The sequence below is a fragment of the Nanorana parkeri genome, unplaced genomic scaffold, assembly GCF_000935625.1.
Source record: "Nanorana parkeri isolate BGI_ZX_2015 unplaced genomic scaffold, ASM93562v1 scaffold67, whole genome shotgun sequence".
NCBI classification, from domain to species: Eukaryota; Metazoa; Chordata; class Amphibia; order Anura; family Dicroglossidae; genus Nanorana; species Nanorana parkeri.
The window spans coordinates 2,337,341-2,358,242 of NW_017306335.1; the positions used below are offsets into that span (position 1 = coordinate 2,337,341).

The 20,902-nt window shown below is 45.5% G+C and overlaps 1 protein-coding gene across 1 annotated transcript in view; it reads right to left on the reverse strand.

Moving 5' to 3' along the window:
- Positions 1 to 20,902, reverse strand: part of PPFIBP1 (PPFIA binding protein 1) — an 81,178-nt gene that overhangs the window by 36,008 nt on the left and 24,268 nt on the right. The window contains exons 4-8 of the mRNA XM_018576437.1: positions 11,388 to 11,474; positions 10,725 to 10,838; positions 8,007 to 8,138; positions 3,007 to 3,099; positions 2,364 to 2,456 (exon numbers count right to left, since the gene is read on the reverse strand). Coding sequence (XP_018431939.1) covers positions 2,364 to 2,456; positions 3,007 to 3,099; positions 8,007 to 8,138; positions 10,725 to 10,838; positions 11,388 to 11,474 — 519 coding nt within the window. The remainder of the gene's footprint in view (positions 1 to 2,363; positions 2,457 to 3,006; positions 3,100 to 8,006; positions 8,139 to 10,724; positions 10,839 to 11,387; positions 11,475 to 20,902) is intronic.

Below are 20,902 nucleotides of genomic sequence, written 5' to 3' on the forward strand. Positions count from 1 at the left end.
AGATCAATAATGATGATAACAACAACAACAACAACAACAACAATCAGCAATGGCACTCTCACTGGATGGGGTGGGAGGCTTTAATATGGGGTTGACCCAGTAGTTCCAGAGGGTCCTCAGCAGCCCTCCCCAGGTTTTCTGGTTCATAAATGGTTCACCAAGGGTAAAACTTTAAAAGGGGTTGATGGGTATACATTCCAAAAAAAAGATTAAAAAAAAAAAAGAAAATCACAAAACACCAAACAAACAAGCATGCCATAAAAAACAGTAACCATGAGGGATCCAGGGAGGGGAGGAGTCAATCCTTTAAAACATTTTTTTAACGTAGACCTAAATCTAGCCATTTAAAACTCATAAGTTAAAAAATGTAATGTTATTTCAAAAGTTGCCTTCAATCCTTTTTAATGTGCAGCTTTCGTTACAATAATTCCTGGTGATCTTGCCATGAAGGTCCTTGTGCAGGCACTTCCTGTTATGGGGTGACAACTGTTTCCCAACAGTGAACCTGCGTCGTCACCTTGCACAAGCTCTCCTGGTAGACACACTTTGCCCAGGCATGGCCTATACCATTGTCAGTGTCCCACAGCAATGATGGATGGTGGAGCGAGTGCATGAAGACAGGAAGTGGGAGAAAAAGGCCAGAGATCAGCAGTGCTAGTGCAACAAAGAGTGTGGACAAAAAAGTATCTTATGTAGCTAAACATGACAGTTTTTTATGATAGTGTCATAGCAAACTTAAAGCTGAACTCCGGGGGAAATAACTATTGTCTAAAGAGTCCTGTGTATTCTTCCTTGAATCTTGGTGAGCTTTGTGTATTTCTTCCAGATCTGTGCAAAACTTGGAGCTTCCTGTAATAAAGACCGCTCACTGCTTCTCTCTCCTTGTGCAGGGTGACTGGTTTTATATTGCCCCTCCTGTAGTTTTCTGCAGGTAGCCTATAGTGGGTGGAGCCTGCTGGGCCCCTCCCACAGCTCTACTCAGGCTATGAATAGAACAGTGACAAAGTAACATCTGGATTTGCAAAGGCATTAGGTGCACACCACATGGATTTACTGTATATCCTTTTTTACTATGGAGGAATACATTTAAATTAAGGTTTTTGTGCCCACAGTTTAAGATTTTATGTCACCTAGTTTGGGTTTACAGCTTCTAAAAGCAACACAAACCAGTGCCTAGATGGGTTTAGATCCTCAGGATGTCTTTATAAAGATTGGTGATGTGCTGTGAAATCTTTTCCAGTTTATAAAAGTATTACACAGGGAGAAAGCTATGCTAAAGTGCAAAAGAACAATGAAAAGCTGAAAGATAGCGAAAAGAAAAACAAAAACCAAAAAAATGGCAAATCCTGCAAAATGAAAACATTTCCTGGAGGGAATTTCCTTCGCTGTTTTTTTGTTTTTTTTAAGATAAAGGGCTGCATCTGGACCTGGATGGCTGGAACGCTTAGCAAAGCAAATGAGGAAAGTCTTTATCAAGTGGCAAAATGTATCCACAAAACAGATTTTGCAGCCTGAGGCTTCATTCACTCTGGGTGGGGGGAATTATAAAAAAACTGGAGCAGACAAAATTTGGAGCAGTTGCCCATAGCAACCAATCAGCTTCTCTCTTCAGTTTGTTCAGTTCAGATCTAAAAATAAAAACAGAGGAGCGGATAGGTTGCCATGCACAGCTGCTCCAGATTTTATTCTCTCCAGTTTTGATAAATTCCCTTCTATGTGTAAATGTGCAATTTGGGATTCCTGCGGCAGGAATTCCAAACCTCCGAATTAGATACGGCCTCTGTCACCTGTTCAAGTTAATGATCGGGTGACAACGGCCGCATCGGTAAGCTGCACAATTCCAAACAAAAAATTGTTTGGAATTTCAGTTCAATGTACATGGTGTTTTAGGATTACAGAACACCTTACCTTCTCCTCCTTTCCATAGCATAGGGGGAGATGGTCTGTAGCTGACAAGTGGATAGGGCTGATAACATTGACACAGGGCAGCACTATTTCTGGCAGATTTAACAGTTTGGGGTTTTTTTGCACTTCTATTTAGCAGACTAAAAAGGGACCAGATAAGAGAAGGCCATTCTTAACGTTTACATTCACTTTAATACTTCCAGAATAGGAGAAGAGAGAACATTTCCCAAGACTAACACTTTTCTATAACATCCATCAAGGTTGAGATTTTTATCACAAGAGGTTCGAACACTTCCCCAATCTGTCATAGACTAGAAACAAGTTCTGACTCGTAGGAATATGAGGTTGTCATGTTCGAGAACACCACAGCAGCAGACATGCTCAGATGCAAACACCGCAAGCCGGTAAAACGATCAGGCAGGAAATATGGGCTGCAGGCAACGTCGGCGGTACGGCACCTTTATGGTCTGGGACTTGTGCTCCATCCGCTGCTTCTCATAGTGCATCTGACCCACCTTGATTTTCATACTAGAAAGCTTGGCCATTAAAGACTGGTGACAGAGAAAGTAATGAGAGAGAACGGAGCAAGAGAGAAAAAGCAAACCAACACACAAATCTGACATCAACATCTGTGTCCTGCAATAAGACTGAATCTAATGAGATAAATAGATAGATAGATAGATGGATCATTTTCTTAATCTGCAGAACTGCATCTGGGGCCATGTGGCAGTATAGATGCAAGACTTAACAATGGTGATGGTGATAACACATGCTGTCTCCAAGCTCCTAAAAGTGCATGACACCATCAAATAACAGAGTACCGTATTTAAAGTAAATGTCCAGTAATGCAAACAACTATAAAAGTCTGTTATATGATGCTGTCATCCACTATCAGTAGCTGAGACACAGCGTGTGTTATCAGCATTAGCCACTGTCAGGGGGCCCGCTCAGCTCTGACTCAGGGCCAAGACAAAGTATGAAAAGCTGAACAAAGAAGCAAGTTCTAATAATTAAACATGGAATATTCAAAGTCTTGCATTAGCCCACTGGTGACTGGTTCTCTTCAAGGAACACATAGGGGATTCAAGGTTAGTCACTCACCTTGGTGGATTTGAGCTTCTTCTCATATAGAGTCCTTTCATTCTCCATTTCCACCACTCTATGTCGCAGCTCGTTCATTTCCTGCATCAGGCCCTATAAAGAGATGATGCCAAAATGTACTCAGATATTTGCACCCCCCATGACGGATAATATAATAGTTTGAGCTATACAGGCATCGGTCTTATAAAACTGCCATTGCACTTCTTATGAGTGAAGTCACTTAGTACCAACTACTTGCGAGCATCAGCGTGTAAAACATCTGTGATATCCAGAAGACTACAATGGGGACAATGAGGATAGTTTATTGTAAATGTAAACTTAAATATAGAGAGTGGATATCATGCTCAGACAGCAGCCAGGACACATGAGGGCAGAGCTAGAGAAATCCCAGGGGCCAGGTAGCCAATGCTCTTTAAAAATCACAGCTGGAACCTTAACCTGGATACACACGGAGTCAATTTCAGCTGATTCAGCAGGAATTGGTTGACAATTGATCCCTGGGTGGCCCTACCCTCTTATAGAAGACTATCATTAGATCGACTTTTGCCGATGGGACATGCTGGAAAACCATCATCCGAACAGTGCTTGCAGCCAATCAGCTGCAAGCACTCTTTGGGTATTCTGACAGTGGATGGTGCCGCTGTCAGAATACATTGTACACAGCAAAAGATTCAATCATCCACGCTGTTAGCGTTAGGTAGTTAGGTTCTGTCTAGTTGTTGTCAATGGAGCCGGCTCCTAAAAATAAAGCCTGCTGACTCCAAGATTGAACAGAACGGCTTCTGAATACCACAACCATATTATCTGTCCACCCCAGCAGTAAGGATAGACGGCATGTTGGATGTACCCATATAGAACACTGGGCAACCAAAAAAAAAAAAAAAAAAAAGGGCAAAAATGATATGCTGACTACAGAAGCCAATTCAATCAGTAGTCCTTTTGTCTACTCAATGTAATAAAACTAAAGTCAACTGCTGTGGGTATAAAGAAAACATTTATTTTAAAAATTCCCCTTTATAAAATAGTGAGTACAGATCTATGAGAAACAAAAGACAAGACAGACTAAATATATATAACATTGGTAGGTAGGTAAAAGAAATGAGAGAGCGAGAGAGAAAGAGAGCGCGAGAGCGAGAGAGAAAGAGAGCGCGAGAGCGAGAGCGCGAAAGAAAGAGCCAGACAGAGAGAGAAAGAGAGCGAGACAGAGAGAGAAAGAGAGCGAGACAGAGAGAGAAAGAGAGCGAGACAGAGAGAGAAAGAGAGCGAGAGAGAGAGAGCGAGAGAAAGAGCGAGAGAGCGAGAGAAAGAGCGAGAGAAAGAGAGCGAGAGAGAGAGAGAAAGAAAGCGAGAGAGAGAGAGCGAGAGAAAGAAAGCGAGAGAGAGAGAGCGAGAGAAAGAGAGCGAGGGAGAGAGAAAGAGAGCGAGAGAGCGAGAGAAAGAGAGAGAAAGATCGAGAGAGAGAGAGAGAAAGAGAGCGAGAGAGAGAGAGAGAGAGCGAGAGAGAGAGAGAGAGAGCGAGAGAGAGAGAGAGAGAGCGAGAGAGAGAGAGAGAGAGCGAGAGAGAGAGAGAGAGAGCGAGAGAGAGAGAGAGAGAGCGAGAGAGAGAGAGAGAGAGCGAGAGAGAGAGAGAGAGAGCGAGAGAGAGAGAGAGAGAGCGAGAGAGAGAGAGAGAGAGCGAGAGAGAGAGAGAGAGAGCGAGAGAGAGAGAGAGAGAGCGAGAGAGAGAGAGAGAGAGCGAGAGAGAGAGAGAGAGAGCGAGAGAGAGAGAGAGAGAGCGAGAGAGAGAGAGAGAGAGCGAGAGAGAGAGAGAGAGAGCGAGAGAGAGAGAGAGAGAGCGAGAGAGCGAGAGAGAGAGCGAGAGAAAGAGAGCGAGAGAGAGAAAGAGAGCGAGAGAGAAAGAGCGAGAGAGAAAGAGAGAGAGAAAGAGAGCGAGAGAGAGAGAAAGAGAGCGAGAGAGAGAGAAAGAGCGAGAGAGGTAAGTAAGAGATAGAGATAAGTGAGAGAGGTAAGAGAGAGAGAGATAGATAAGCGAGAGAGGTAAGTGAGAGAGAGAGAGATAGAGAGAGCGCGGTCTGATGGCCATTCCACACTGGGATGTCATTAATATGTAGGATATGTCACAGCAGAACACTATACAGCCTGTGTGTTAATTTCAGCACACAAAGGGGAGGAAGTGGCAGTTAAATCGGCATCCACCATGCAATTTGCACACATCAGTAAGAGCTATTTCTGAACGAAGGCAGCAGTATCAGTGAGTTTCATCCCCAAGCGTGGTGACACACTACTATTTCTGAACATGCCAAGAATTAGTGAGCTCCGCTCCATATTGCAGCGACATCACAGAGCGGAGGTCAGAGGTAACGAAAATCTGTACGCTTCTGTTATCTGTATTGCTGCCATACCCTACCACACAGCATGCACACTGGAAAGGTAGCCGTGGCAGTTAATAAATCTCACTTCTACATAGCAAAACCTGATAACTGGCCAATTACAGACAGATGGGAAATGGCACGCCTGGATTTCAGCAGGTTAGCAGTCTGACAAGAGATTTGGAGCCAACTGCAGGTGCCAGATTATCCTGGGACATGGGAAATAAGAGTGGAGATGTAAGGGGCTGAAGGACTTTGTGGCATTAAAGTGAATGTCTAGGCGAAAGCTTTTGTTCAGTTTTGGATAGAGTACGGCAGGGTTAGACCAGGGGCAGGCAACTTTGTCACTCCAGCTGTTGTGGAACTACAAATCCCATGAGGCATTGCAAGATGCAGACAGCCACAAACATGACTCCCAAATAGAGGCATGAGGGGATTAGTATTTTCAGCACAGGTGGAGCGCCAAGGCTGCCTGCCCCTGAGTTATAGACCCTCTGCCAGTTTTTATTGCTGTCTGTGTACCTTCTGGGGGAGGTTAACTCCTATCTGTACTGATGACCATTGTCATCAATAAAGAAAGGGAGGAGAAACCCCTCATTTTAGAGTAGTACCCAGAACAAGAGGTGAGGGGAAATCTCCCAATGCGGACACCTGTTCTGTGTTCAGATTTCCTCTAAACTTCCTGCTGCATCTCTGGAACGGGAAGTAAAAGGGAAGTTTCCCCAACACAGATGGCAAAAAACAACCTGGTAGATTGTCGGTAGGGGCATTAAGAAAGCAATACTAGGGTAGGTACAACTGTGACTCATAAGCTACCCCAAAACAGGTGCTTTAACATGCATTTGAGACCTGCTGGTCCCTAACCTAACCTTCAGCTAATCCGTGTTAGTTTTGGATAAACCTGGGAAGAGTTCAACTCCCTTCCTGTCCTTGTGATGTTGTACATGCCCCAGTATGGCTTTGTATTTTGTACCTTTAGTCTTGGGTACAGTAGAGAAGTAGAGTAGAGAAGGGTCAATACCCATGCCAGGTTATTTTTTGCCCTCTGTTTGCCATTGGGGAAACTTCCTTTACTTCCTGTTCCAGAGATGCAATAGAAGGTTCATGGAAATATCCTAAAGTGAGGGGAATTCCTATTCTAGGGGAAGTTGAAACTGGAATAGGTGTCCCTATTGGAAGATTTCCCCTCACCTCTTTTTCTGTTAACATCTCCAAAATTTGGGATTTACCCTCATTTTCAGGATGATGAGGAGAGCGGTTGTCACCGGGACAGGTAGAGACCGACAGTAATAATGATCTAACAGAAGTTTGAACCCTCTGTTTCAAAGTGTCTTTTTGCTGTTTTATTATAACATCCAGTCATGAAAGGCAGCGAGAGTAAATCTCCCCATTGGTGTCACAGACGCCTAAAAGGGTTTCTGGCCCTACCTCACTCTGTCACAGAAAAAAAAAAGTTGGCATTGGGATACACTATGGGTTGGCACAGTGAGGGCCACCAAAAATGCCTGAAGGAACAAACCTTGTTGGCAACAGCAAGCAGATACAGTGATTCCAGTGCATCATGGGTGAGCAAAAGGTTCGATATGGCCAACAAAACTTGTTGTTTTATTTCTATGCATAAAGTCACAGCGAAGGACGGAAAGAGCCATCGCTGGTTAGGCACGAACAATGGGCGCTACTTACTGAAGACCAAAGAGCACTTTACAAGGCTTCTTCATGGAAGAAGATGGCAGCCATAGCATGCTGGGGGTTAAAACAATCCTGAGATTACAACCCAACACCATGCAACAAGCTGCCGCATCATCGCGTCACCTCTTGATCCCCATATTGTAACCTCTTTTCTTGAAACAATGCCAGTTCCACCTCCAGCTTTTCCATCTGCTGCCTCAACTCTGTTATTGTCTTATGAAGACACTGAACGACGGAGGAAAGAGAGACGGGGAGAGAAAGCAAACAACGGGGAAGTCAGGACAGAAAGGGAGAAAAGAAGGCCTTATTCATTATAATATCGTCTATAAGAGTTAAAAAGGTCCTGTCACCAGATTATTTATTTCAACAACAATCTTCCATAAGATTACAGAGGCATTCAATGTATTTTAGGCATGTTATTTACCTGTAAACAGCTCCCTTGTGTAGACATCCATTAGCCCTGAGACTGCCAGTGGGCGCCAACATATTGCCCCAACGTTGACAATCTATGGTATCTTGCCTTAGCCGTGTATTGCAAGATCACATGGACAAGGCTCTCTGTCATATTGCATCTTGATATGGTTCTGCCATTTTTTTCCCCAGAGTAATCCTATTTACCTGTTCATTCCAGAGGCAGACATACCATCTTTACAGAGTGTGTAGCTGCCCTTAGGGACCCATTTATACTAGATGTTGGTCAGGTGGGTGCTGGAGCCCTTCCCAGTACCATATATCTAGCTGTCAGTAGATTCACAGTGAGCTTTTATTGGCCAGTATTTTAATGGAGGGCCCGAAAATGAAAGACACAGGGAGCCCTTGGCAACTCTGTCCATCACTGACTATATCTATAATATGGACCCTCGTCTGCAGCACTACGCAAGAAAAGGGTGCTATATAATCAATTACTAGTCAATATCGGCTGGCTGGTTAGTCCCCGCTTACCTCTGTGTCTTTGTATTTGTCCTCAAAGTCCGTGTGATCATTTTCCACCGCAGTCAGCTTCAGTTTCAGAGTAGAAATCTCCGCCATTAGATCAAGTTTCTGTGTCTCTAGTGTAGTTCTGCTCAGGAGTTCCTAAACAATAATCAGAGGGTTACATTATCCAGCAGATCATAAAGAGAGCCGGGTACCGCTAGGGAACCAATACCTGACCCCCGAATATTATGTGTCTGTAGCAGGGGCGTAACTAGAAATCACAGGGCCCCATAGCAAAATTTTGTATTGGGCCCCATGATTGCTAGTTATGCCACTTGCAGAGCCCCAGTGGAGAGTGACCCTGCAGAGCCCACCATAGACTCTCTATAGTGGGCTCTGAAGGGTCTGAGATCTCTTACCTGTCAGCGCCTCTGTGGTCGCCGGGACCCGACCCCTGTTCCATCCACGGGACCCGCCTCCTCTGCTATTGACGGGCCCCGCCTTCTCTTACATCACTGGCCCCACCTGCTCTTAGGTCGCTGGCCAGTGATGTAAGAGGAGGCGGGCGCCGCCTCCTCCATTCCGAACACCGCCCTCATCTGCCGCAGCGGCTGGCTGTCACTGACACAGCTCCGCAGCGGCTATGAGGGGAAATGTGCCGTGGCCGCTGCTGAGCTGTGTCTGTGACAGCCAGCACCCCCACATGCCATAGCGACCCAGGCGGGGCCCCCCTGTGCCCGGGCTCCATAGTGGCCTCCTGGGTCGCTATGGCGATTGTTACGCCACTGGTCTGTAGCTGAACCCTCCACTTGAGAGCAAACACGGATAGCAGGTAATGCATAATGGGAGTTTTAGTTTCCTGGTTCAGTCTCAAACGGGCACCTTTGTTTAATAAATGTTGTCGACTTTTCTGACAATATGTCCGCGGGGTAAAGATTTCTGGCCATTCTACTTAAATATATTTCAGGTGTGACTGGGGCTAAAACACAGAGAAGTTAATTTCCGAACTTTTTAGGATACAAGTTTACCGAAAGTTTTCTAGGTCACTGGGAAACCTCGGGCTCCACACCACATCGTTATTATTCAGCATGGCTTCAGGGAGCCTCTGCTGTCTGTATCTGGATGTAGAGAAAAGGCTGGGCCCCTCATTTGGAAGAGAGATCCTCCATCACCGTCCGTCCAAGAATGCGCTTAGTGCGGCCTGTCACTGTCCCTCTGATCCCAATCTCTTTATTTAGATTACGGTTGGGTTTTTGGGCTTTATTGTTTGGTTATGAATGACCCACCATTGGCACAAAACTTTTTTCCAGCAACTAATTGTTTCAACATTGACCTTCCATTGAGTGCAGATATGACCTTGTGCTAGTTGGGCATATTTGTGTTCATGCCAGGTTCACTAACATTTGTGATCATGTTATGTTGTAACATAGCAAAAAAGGATTAGTCTTTGCTAACATGGCAGCAGTCTTCTGCAGTCTCCTTCAAAGCAGTAGCAGTCTCTAGTCGTAACCTGCAAGTTGGCAGCAGTCTCCAGCAGTCCTCTGAAAGTTGGCAGCAGTCTCTACCAGTAACCTGCAAGGTGGCAGCAGTCTCTACCAGTAACCTGCAAGGTGGCAGCAGTCTTTACCAGTAACCTGCAAGGTGGCAGCAGTCTTTACCAGTAACCTGCAAGGTGGCAGCAGTCTCTACCAGTAACCTGCAAGGTGGCAGCAGTCTCTACCAGTAACCTGCAAGGTGGCAGCAGTCTCTACCAGTAACCTGCAAGGTGGCAGCAGTCTCTACCAGTAACCTGCAAGGTGGCAGCAGTCTCTACCAGTAACCTGCAAGGTGGCAGCAGTCTCTACCAGTAACCTGGAAGTTGGCAGTAGTCTCTACCAGTAACCTGGAAGTTGGCAGTAGTCTCTACCAGTAACCTGGAAGTTGGCAGAAGTCTCTACCAGTAACCTGCAAGTGGGCAGCAGTCTCTACCAGTAACCTGAGAGTTGGCAGCAGTCTCTAAAAGCATCCTGCAAGTTGACAGCCGTCTCTAGCAGTCCCCTGCAAGTTGACAGCTGCCTCTAACAGCACCCGAGAGTTGGCAGCAGCCTCTAGAAGCATCCTGCATGTTGGCAGAAGGCTCTAGAAATCCCCTGCAAGATGGCAGCAGTCTCTAGCAGCATTCTGCAAACTGGCAGCAGCCTCCAGCAGTCCCCTGCATGTTGGCAGCAGTCGCTAGCAGTAACCTGCAAGTTGGCAGCAGTCGCTAGCAGCATTCTGCAAACTGGCAGCAGCCTCCAGCATGTTGGCAGCAGTCGCTAGCAGTAACCTGCAAGTTGGCAGAAGCTTCTAGCAGCATGCTGCAAATTGGCACCAGTCTCCTGCAAGTTCATATCAGTCTCTAACATTTTCCTGTAAGCTGGCAGAAGTCCCTAGCATCCTCCTTTAAGCTGCTAACTTGCAGCAGACTCCTGCAAGGTGCCAGAAGGATATAGCAGGTGACAATACCTTGACAATAGTCTCTAGCAGTTTGAAACCCGCGATCACTATTCAACATGACATTTAATATGCATCTAACATGACTGACTCTTGTACTGGTCAACAGTATCTCGCACCATTCAAAAGCAAAACTAGGTTTAGGACAGGTTGTAGGTACAAGATATGGATATGTATTTGGGTCAGCAGGAACAGGCACGCACAGGTCTCTTGTGCACAGACTTCCTCCAAACAGTATATAACTTCCCTCCCCATAAGGGGGCGCCTTCTCACCTGCTGCAGCATCTCCTCTGTAGCATTAAGCTTTTCTCTGTGTTCCTCTAGGCAGAACTCCAGGTCTCGTATCTTTTCACCCTGGGCTTCTACCTGGTCAGTCAGCACGCTCACCTGTGTGATGTGGAGATGGGAAATGTCAATGACAAAACTCAATTCCAGTTTCAAATGCCTTCACAATAAGTAGTAGGGAACAAGCTTATTCCTGGGGACTAAACTGCCATTCAGCTACTAAGATTTCCAAGACGCAAAATAGCTTCATCTATGGTGCAACTGACCTGCTAAACAGGTCAATGTAGGATTGGGTAGCCCACAACAGTCTGCGCCGCCTAGGATAGCAGGGGTGTCCAGTGTGGTATCCTCGGGCCTGTCTGAAAATCTCACCACCATGGCTGATTGTCAACTGTCCATAGTGAATTCCATGGGGAAGGGGGTTGTGTCTTGGGTGATCCAGCCACAGCAGACAAAGGAGGCTTCACCCAATGCCCCAAGAACCAACATTTCAAGACTGGAAAAAATAAACTAAAACACAAAAGGAGCTCAAACTTGTGTGTAAGTTCAGCTCTTGAAAGGGAGGACAAGATGGCCTCCCAGCTGCCATCTTTATATGGACTGTAAACAGGGACACAAAAAGACATAGTGAGCTATCGCAAATCTCGGTACCTGCAGCACTAGTGACTCCTTGTCATTCTCCAGGCGGCCCAGACGCTCCTGGTAGATGTCAGCAGTACCTGAGATATGTCCATTAACCTGTAAGACAAAGATATATCAGATATTGATTGTAACAAAAAACAATTAGAAACCCCTCATGCTAGATTTACTAAAAACTCATATAAGCATATTAACATTAATCTCATTCGAAAAGTTGTGTTCAGTATATTTAAATCTCCAGTGTTCATTAAAATAAGCCCTGGTGATCCTTTCATAAAAGATCCTTGTTCAGGCACTTCCTGTTATAGGGTGACAAATGTCTCCCAATTTTACTACTGCGTTGTCACCCTGTCACACATTCCTCAGGCATGCCATCCACTGTTGTCACCTTCAGGAAGCTGGTCCAGAGCAATGGCGTGCAGCCAACTCTGGAGAGAATGCATGTACACAGGAAGCAGCTGAAAGAGGGTGGAGAAGATCAGTAGCACTGAGATGGCAAAAAGGATGAAAAAAAAGAAGTGGCAACTGTTTACGGTACAAAGAGCAAACAAAATGTCATCCAGTCTTACAGCTTCTCAGCAAACTATAGCAAAGGCTTGGCGGTTACCAGTACTCCATCTGCTAGAAGCCAAAAATAGAATTGCTAAGGCTATGATCCATTAACAATTTGAGGCGACAATATTGGACAGGGTCCCTAAATATACTAAAATATGGCCGCCATGGATAGATAAATGCCTACTGCCTGGTTTTGACCATGCCCTCTGGGAGCCGTGGGATCCCCTAAGCCTATTTCTGATGAGTTGTTGGGGTTCCTCGTAGTGTAAAGGTGTCCGTGTGGTACTCTCAGGGTACTCTCAGGTACTCTCCCTTCCCTTCTCCCTCTTACTACTTCTTCTATTGTCGGTTTCTACCTACTGTTAATTTTGAGTTGTGTCCACGAACAACCCGTCAGTGAACACAGCTCGGACAGAACTGACAACGTATCGATCAGATCTTTGCACAAGTTCAGTCTGACACTTCTATTACAGCTTACTGGAACCATCATTCAAGACCTTTGTGTCTGGTCTGTTGTCTTAACAATTCCACAATTCTGTATTTTGTATTATCCAATAAAAATATTGAACAGGAAAAGGTCATCGAGTAAGTCCCTGTTCACACCTCTGTGTTCTGATGCTCAAAGCGAAGTGCGACAAAACTCTCAACACAACAAATACCATTCATTTCTATGGCCCCTGTTGACATCTGAGAGTTTTGTTGCAAGCTATAAAACGCCGAATGCTGGAAAAGGTACATGAGCTTCTTTCGGGCAGATTACAGCATGTTTGGCTGCATAGACTTCAATGGTGCATGAAAATGCGCGACACAAGCGGTTTGCACATTTCTGTGTGCGTTCTCATTCAGAGCACTGCATCTTGATCTGCTCAAGAAAACGTGCGTCTTTGCCTATTCATATCTAACGCGCTGAAAATGTGCAATACGCGCACAAACCATGCATAGGGAAAAAAAGTGCATAAAAACGTGCATTTTATGCGCAGAACTAATTTTATGCTGAGACTAAGGGCTCGTTTACACACCATAACTTATGTCACAAAGAGCATCATGATTCATGTTATTACGATTCATGATGGCACACAATACAGTTTACAAGGTCGCAAAGGCATTTGGTGTACACAGTGCATTTATATCCTTTGTTGCTATTAGGAACTATGAATAATGCTATAATGAAATGAAGGTTTTTGTGTCTGGAGGTAAGTTTTAATACAAAAGGGAAAAAAAATGATCACTCGATCGATCCATTTACAGTATACATTAGTTGGACCCTAAGTGGTTAATCTGCCTTTTTTTTAATGTAAATGCCAATTCCCTCCCATAGGCAGGTGGTCAATTAGCAGCAAATCATTCACTGCTGGGTGAATCCTGACCAGATGGGTGTAAATGTTTAACCAGCGGCCGGTTATGTGCCCAACATCTGTGAAATGTAAACGCTAGCGTCACAGATAACAGTGTCAACCAGCACATAGGGAGTCATACCGGCCTTACCACAATGTACCGGGATTGTCTGGATGTTTTCTGTTTTTTTTATTAACATTTTAGTACATTTCTTTTAAGTAAGGAAATATAAAATGTCAGATGAAATATTTAAAACCTTTCTTTGAGGCCTCATTTAGACGGGCCGATCCCGGGAGGGACAAGTGCTGCGTGTGATTGCGCCTGTTCTTCCCTATGGGAGGATGAGGCTGTACGCCTTCATACCCACATCCGAACTTGCACATCGGTGAGGGTCCGGGCGTCCGCACACTGTCTGAGTCCTCTCGGGTCAAAGTGCTTAGAGTGGTTAAGAGTTAGAACCTGTCAGGTTTGTATTGCTTAATGTGTCCTTGCTGGGGAGATTAACATTGTCTATTTAACTTGCTGATCAATCCAAAAGGGAAACCCAAAATATTGGAACAGGAACAGGAAATTTTCGCAAATAACAAAAACAAAAAAGTTTTCCCTACTGTGCCAAAAATTCAAAACCAAAAAAAAACAAAACAATTGTCTATAGATACACTTTAACTGTTTCCAACCCAGAGTTGAAGGGTGCCCAGCAAGCATCAGGAATACATACCAACCGTATGCCAGGCATCTCCCTCTAAAGGCAGGGATGGGGGAAGCTGCTGTTGTGGAACTACAAGTCCCATGAGGCATTGCAAGACTGACAGTTAGGCCTCATTCACATAGCATAGAGTGGGGTCGTACAGATCTGTGAGGCGTGTACGGCCGTATCGGGCCGTTCCCGGGAAGGACAGGTGCTGTGTGTGTGATTGTACGCAGCAGCCTGTTCTTCCCTATGGGAGGATGCGGCCGTACGCTGTCATACGCGCACCAAAGAAGCACATCCGTGCGGGTGCGGTGGTCCGTACTCAGACAGGATGGATCCCGTCTACGTCCGAGCACTGACACCCGCACGGATGTGCAGCTCAGGTGAGTGAAGAGCGGCGTACGGCTGCATCCTCCCATAGGGAAGAACAGGCTGCTGTGTACAATCACGCGCAGCACCTGTCCTTCCCGGGAACGGCCCGATATCGCCGTACACATCTGCACGGCCCCACTCTACGCTGTGTGAATGAGGCTTTACAGGCATGACTCCCCTTTGGCATATTGGGATTTGTACTTAAAGCACAGCTGGGGGACCAGAGTTGCCCACCCCTGCTCTAATGGCTCATTCACACTAGCCCTTAAAAGTGTTATAGCGGAAGTAAACTCGCCCATGCCAGTGCCGACATCTTCCGGTCTATCTTGTTTGGCATAATGCATGCACATATGCTGGTGTGTGTTGCACACGCGTGCTGCCATGCAGTGCTTGCTTTTCCTATTTCTATTTCATTTTTGAACGGCAGCGTTTTATGGTGCGTTACACTGCGTAAAACCCAACATAACCTTTTTTTTGTTCACCAACGCTGCCCGACGGGGCCGGTGTACACAAGCCTAGAGCCCATGTGGATGAAGCTTAGAACAGCTTGGGAGCACATCTTCCACTAAAAGGAGCCGGAAAGGCTCCAAATGCAATTTTTGATTTTAGCCAATCCCGATCTGGGATCTGCCTCACCATGTAAACAAAAGCAACAGCATCTGGGTGATGGACGCAAATCCCACAGAAGACGACACACACTTCTCATGGACAATGATCTGAAAGCACAGAATAACTTTCAACTTGCTGGCAGCGCTGTGGGGTGTAGCCGGGACACAAAGCCAATAACTTCAGATGTTTTGTGTGTGCTGGTGGAGAGTCAACAACGCACGTCTATAAAAAACCCTACTGCGAAACCGTGTCAAGAATGCAGCAACAATGTATAAAAAGGCAAACTGCTAAAAGGCAACAAGTAAATAGATGGTTCAAACACAGATATGTGAATGGTACAGACGTGGTGGCTGCGTTAGGCCCCATTCACACCAGGGCGGTTGCGGATTGGCACGATTTCTGTGCGGATTTTAAAAGGGAGGTTTGGACTGAGGATCAGGTGACTATTTCTTCTGTATTCCAGCCCCTAGACCAAAATGAGCACTTAACCCTTGCAGTGCAGGGGTAGCCCTACTGCAAGGGTTAGCTTTTAAAATGCCCAGAGTTCTTCTTTAAGACTAAAACTGCGACCCCTCTCCTGATTCCTAGAACATAAGGGGTACCTTCTATAGTCCACAGAAGAGAGATGGGAAAGCTGATCACATTGATTGATCAGCTCAGCTCACAGGAAGTGACAAGGACACCGGATTTCTGGCAGGATTAACAGGTAATTGTCTGTACTTCTGTATTGGAAAAAGAAAATTATGCAACCACCACATCTAAGGACCGGTACACTCCAATATACGACATTTGTGTTTTTGGGTTTGGAAACCCTTTAAAAAAAAAAAAATTCTGCACAGCCGGCCTGATTATTCACACCCACCATCCACAATGCAATGGGAGGGAAGGAGGGTGATGACGATGCAATGGGAGGGAAAGGAGGGTGATGACGATGCAATGGGAGGGAAAGGAGGGTGATGACGATGCAATGGGAGGGAAAGGAGGGTGATGACGATGCAATGGAAGGGAAGGAGGGTGATGACGATGCAATGGGAGGGAAGCAGGGTGATGACGATGCAATGGGAGGGAAAGGAGGGTGATGACGATGCAATGGAAGGGAAGGAGGGTGATGACGATGCAATGGAAGGGAAGGAGGTTGAGGATGATGCAATGGAAGGGAAGGAGGTTGAGGATGATGCAATGGGAGATCGCTTTAACATTTTTAAAATCTCAGATGGTAAGAAGGATCTGCAACCTGAAAAAGGATAAAAGGGTATAGAATTCCAAAGCGCAAACATCAGACATTTCCAAAAGGCCCCCGCAGCACACAACACCACTACAAACTGCAAATCACAAGACCTACAGCTGCCTGAGACAAAGTGTCAGCGACATGAAGCACAAAAATACTAGTTTTAGGGAAAAAGTAAAAAAACTGCAGACAAGAAACTGCAGCCAAAAATCTCCGCCAGAACGGGAGCATTTATTATTAAATCCCGCTCTCTCCAAAACACGCGGCTGACATGTTTTTGTGATCTAACATTTTGCTCCTTGTAGAGGAAGGAAAAGAAGAAAAAAAATCTGTCATTTACATGGAAGGCTGATCATGGCTGTACTGTAGAGCTGCAGCTAACGATTATTTTCAAAATCGATTAGTTAGCCGATTATTAAGTTCGATTAATCGGTTAATCGGATAAACAATAAAATACATTTTTTAAAATGGCTCCAGTGATGGACTACTAGTTTGTATTGAGATTGCACTTCATCACAGGAGCAAGCTTGGAGCGGTAGAAGTAGAAAAGAAAAGAAAAAAAAAAAATAGTGGTGTGCAATATAGTGAAAAGGAAAGTGTAAAATTATACAGCAATGAATGCAGAATGGCACCGACTATAGAGGACTACACATCCCAGCAATAGTACATTATAGCTGGCGGTATTCTGCATTGCGCTGTATAATGTACTGTTGCTGGGTTTTGTAGTCCTCTATAGCTAGTGGTATTCGGCATTGCACCACTGTATAATTTACTATTGCTGGGATTTGTTGTACTCCTCTATAGCTCGTGGTATTCCGCATTGCACTGTATAATGTATTATTGCTGGGATTTGTAGTCCTCTATACAGCTCAGTGCAGAATATCACCAGCTATATAGGAGTACAACAAATCCCAGCAATACATTATACATATAGTGTATAATGTATTGCTGGGATTTGTATTCCTCTATAGCTGATGGTACATTGCTCTATATAATACAGAGCACAATGTACCATCAGCTATAGAGGAATACAAATCCCAGCAATATTATAGAGCACCATGTGCGGGAAAGTGCAGGCTTACCTGAGCAGTCTTCCAGCAACTTGCTTCTGAGATCGGACCTATCAGCGGCTGTCATCCGTCCACACCTGCTCCTCCTTATTACATCTCCCCGCGGGCGGGCGGTGAGTGTGAGGAGGGGAGGAGGTGCGGTGTGAAGAGCGTGGATGCTGGCGGGCGGGTCTGGCAGTGGCGAGCGTGAGGTGTGGAGGAGGTGCGGCGCGCAGCGTGTGTGGAGCCGTGAACAGGGCCAACTGATCAGAAGCCGATTAATCGATTATTGAAAAAGTTGACAACGTTTTCAATAATCGATTATAATCGATTATGTCGATTAGTTGTTGCAGCCCTACTGTACTGGTTCAAAGACGCACAATGATACCAGCACAGATCGGCCATCTTGGAGGCGACTCTAGATCAGTCATGATTATCTCCAGGACTTCTCTATAGTTTCTCCAACCTTTGGAACTCCCTGCCCAACCTGCCCGGCTGTCTCCTACTCCTTTAGGCGATCCCTGAAGACTGATCTCTTCAGGGAAGCCTATCCCGACTCAACCTAATCACTGAACTGTCACATTCTCAAACGATTCATCCCCACACAGCCCCCTCCTCATGTATCACTGGCCCCTCCCTTTTAGATTGCAAGCCCTCAGGGGCAGGGCCCTCCTTACCATCTTGTCTTGATTTGTATTGTAAAGCGCTGCGCAAAATGTTGGCGCTATATAAATCCTAATTATAATAGCCTCTGATCACGCTAAGCTCAGCCTATTCCATCTTCAACCTTTCCAGTGTATATGACAAAAGACATCTGCCGCTACCAGCATAAAACATTTATAAATACGCTGCAAGATAAATAAACATATCAATATATTATGAATATTATGCATGATTAAGGTGAAGTCACAAGGCAAATGTCCAACACCGTGCGAACAGCTGCAACAAACTCTGCGAGAACAAGTGGAAACGTCTGCATCGGGCATGGACAGAGCAACGCTGAAAACTATTTGTTTATTACACGTCCATGTAGAAAAAGGCGCATAAATGTATGGTCCAAGCTGTACATTTCTGGCTTTGTACCCACAGAAAACTGTCCTTCCAAATTCTAACAAAGTTGTGATGTCGGTTTGAAGGTAAATTCTACATAAAAAGAAAAAAAAAAAATGTTTTTAATTTTAATTGCATTGGAGCCAGCAAAGCATTGTAACTGATCAGTAGACTGCTGGTGCAATGCTCTGGCTCCTGCAGACTGTTCCTCCTGTCCATGTCTGTACTTAGGAGAGGACGGGAGAAACAATGAATGGACTACTAGTGTGGTGAAGTCACAATGGCTGATGTCAAAGGATCCATGAAGGAATGACTTGGCTTTGCCAGCTGTCTGTGGGGACAAAAACACCGCGATTCAGGTAAGTAGAGGTGAGGGGGTTGCGATGCGACAATGTTTTATGTTACGCCACGAATATGGGTGTAACATGAATAATTGTCCAAAAAGGTGAACTTTAAGCAGTCACTTAACTGGTACTGGCGGAGATAAACCAAGACAAGAACACCCAGGAACAGTCCAAGCAAGTTTGTCCTACACTTTTATTCAGAAAGGCAGCAAACAAGCCCAGCATCAGTACAGGAGAGCGTTATACAGCAAGTCCATAGCATGAAACAAACAAAACATATAGTGTTCTGTCAGTACTCAGCCTATTCACCCTGCAGCAGAGAGAGAAAGACAAAAAAGAGAGAGGGGAGAGAGGGAGACGAGAGAGAGAAGGGGGGAGAGAGAGAGAGAGAGAAGGGGGGAGAGAGAGAAGACAGAGGAGAGAGAGACTTGAGCATCAGTCAGCTCACATAAAAAAATAAACAAACCTGAGAGAGGTTCTAACTTTTCCCCACTCCATCCCAAACCAGAAACACACTGACTACAACCAAACACAGAATTTCTCGGCATCATTAGCCTGTAAAAGAAAACTGACTGAAACCTGCAGCAAACGTTGCAATAAAACCAGAGGACTCCACTTCCAAAGTCACAGAAGTTGCAGACGCCGGAGTGGTACCTGCTCTGGTAGTCAGAGTTTATAATATGACATTACCTCCTCTTATCCGGCGTTTTAGGACGACATTCTGGATGAAGAGACAGGAAAGTTGATCAATCTCTCACTCTTTTTTAGGAACTTTGGCACATGGCAGGATGCTGATGAACAGGAAGTGAGTGGAAATCATTCAATGTAGAAGTCCAGATCTTGTCACATCATTGCAGAATCAGGAACGCTGGCTGCTGGTCCATTTACTGATCCCACAATGTCACACACACAAGGCACCCAGGATGAGAATCATGAAAGCCCTCTGGGAGATCCAGGTACACAGCAGCACTCGGGTCGGAGCTCTCTACAGACGAGGTGACAACCACTGATCTCCCTCTTCCACTGACACCATCCATCAGGCCGCGCTGTGCGACTCGCCCTCATCAAACACAGAAAAATATCATAAAACACTCAGCTGAGGCACTTTCTTGAAAGTGACATAAAAACTTCAGAAGTGCTTTCAACTTCTTTTGTTGTTGTGGATAAAAAGTTTACCATGTGTGCTAAGGTACCCGCAAAACCACTCATCTTACACGGTTATTAAAGCTGCACTCCGGGATATTGTCTAAATCCAAGAGTCATGTGTATTCTTCCTGAAACACAGTGTGATACGTGGAGCTTCCTGTAATAAAGACCGCTCACTGCTGCTCTCTCTCCTTGTACAGGGTGACCAGTCTTGTATCCACCCCCTCCTGTAGTTTTCTGCAGGCAGCCTGTAGTGGGTGGAGCCTGATGTGCCCCTCCCACAGTTCTGCTCTCTGTACAGGCTGTGCACAGCACAGTGATGATGTCACTGCTTCTTTTACAAGTTTATATCTGGGTTTGTAAAGACATGCAGTGCACACAAAGCGGATTTATAGCCTTTGTGTCTAGTGAAGAATATATTTGTATGAACGTTTTCATGCCCAGAAGTCAACTTTAAACCCTCATTAGATAAAAATAAACCTAGCAGCATTCCTTACCTACTAGTTCCTTGCTGTCCCCTTTGGCTGTCCTACATTTCTAATTTTGGGGTGGCTATTGCTGCCCTTCTGGGACCCCTGGAGCTCCGGCGTAGCCACCCCTACGTGCGCACTCCCAGCTGAGACTGCATCCAATGTGTCAATGCTCCATGTGCTGACACACTCAGGAAGCCCAGCATCACAGGCCACGCCCCCCGGATCTGCCTCCCAATGCTTTGAATGACAGTGGCTTCTGGAACAGCACCACCCCCTATGCCTGCCATGTGACAAGGTCATGTGACCTTACAGCGATGTAAACAATGCTCACTTCCTGCGGGCTAAACGAGAGAAATCAGTTGATTCCCCATCCAGGCTACGCAGTGTTGATGGAGGACTTTCCCCTATCGGCTATCTGATTGGCTGCGGTCACTGCTCAGCCGACAGTTTTCCAACATAAGCTCAAATTTCCCAGCTTTACACCGACTTCCTCTCTTCACTTCCAGCAGCTGAACTTAGCAGCAGTACAGCGAAAGTATGAGCGGCTGGGGAGGACGGGAGCACTGAAGAGATCTAAACCCATGAACAAAAATTTCATATTGCAGGTGATCAGCCCTTAGATGTTCCGACTGCAATAGTTTTCTTTTTTAGGCCGAGTACATTTTCTGCAAGTAC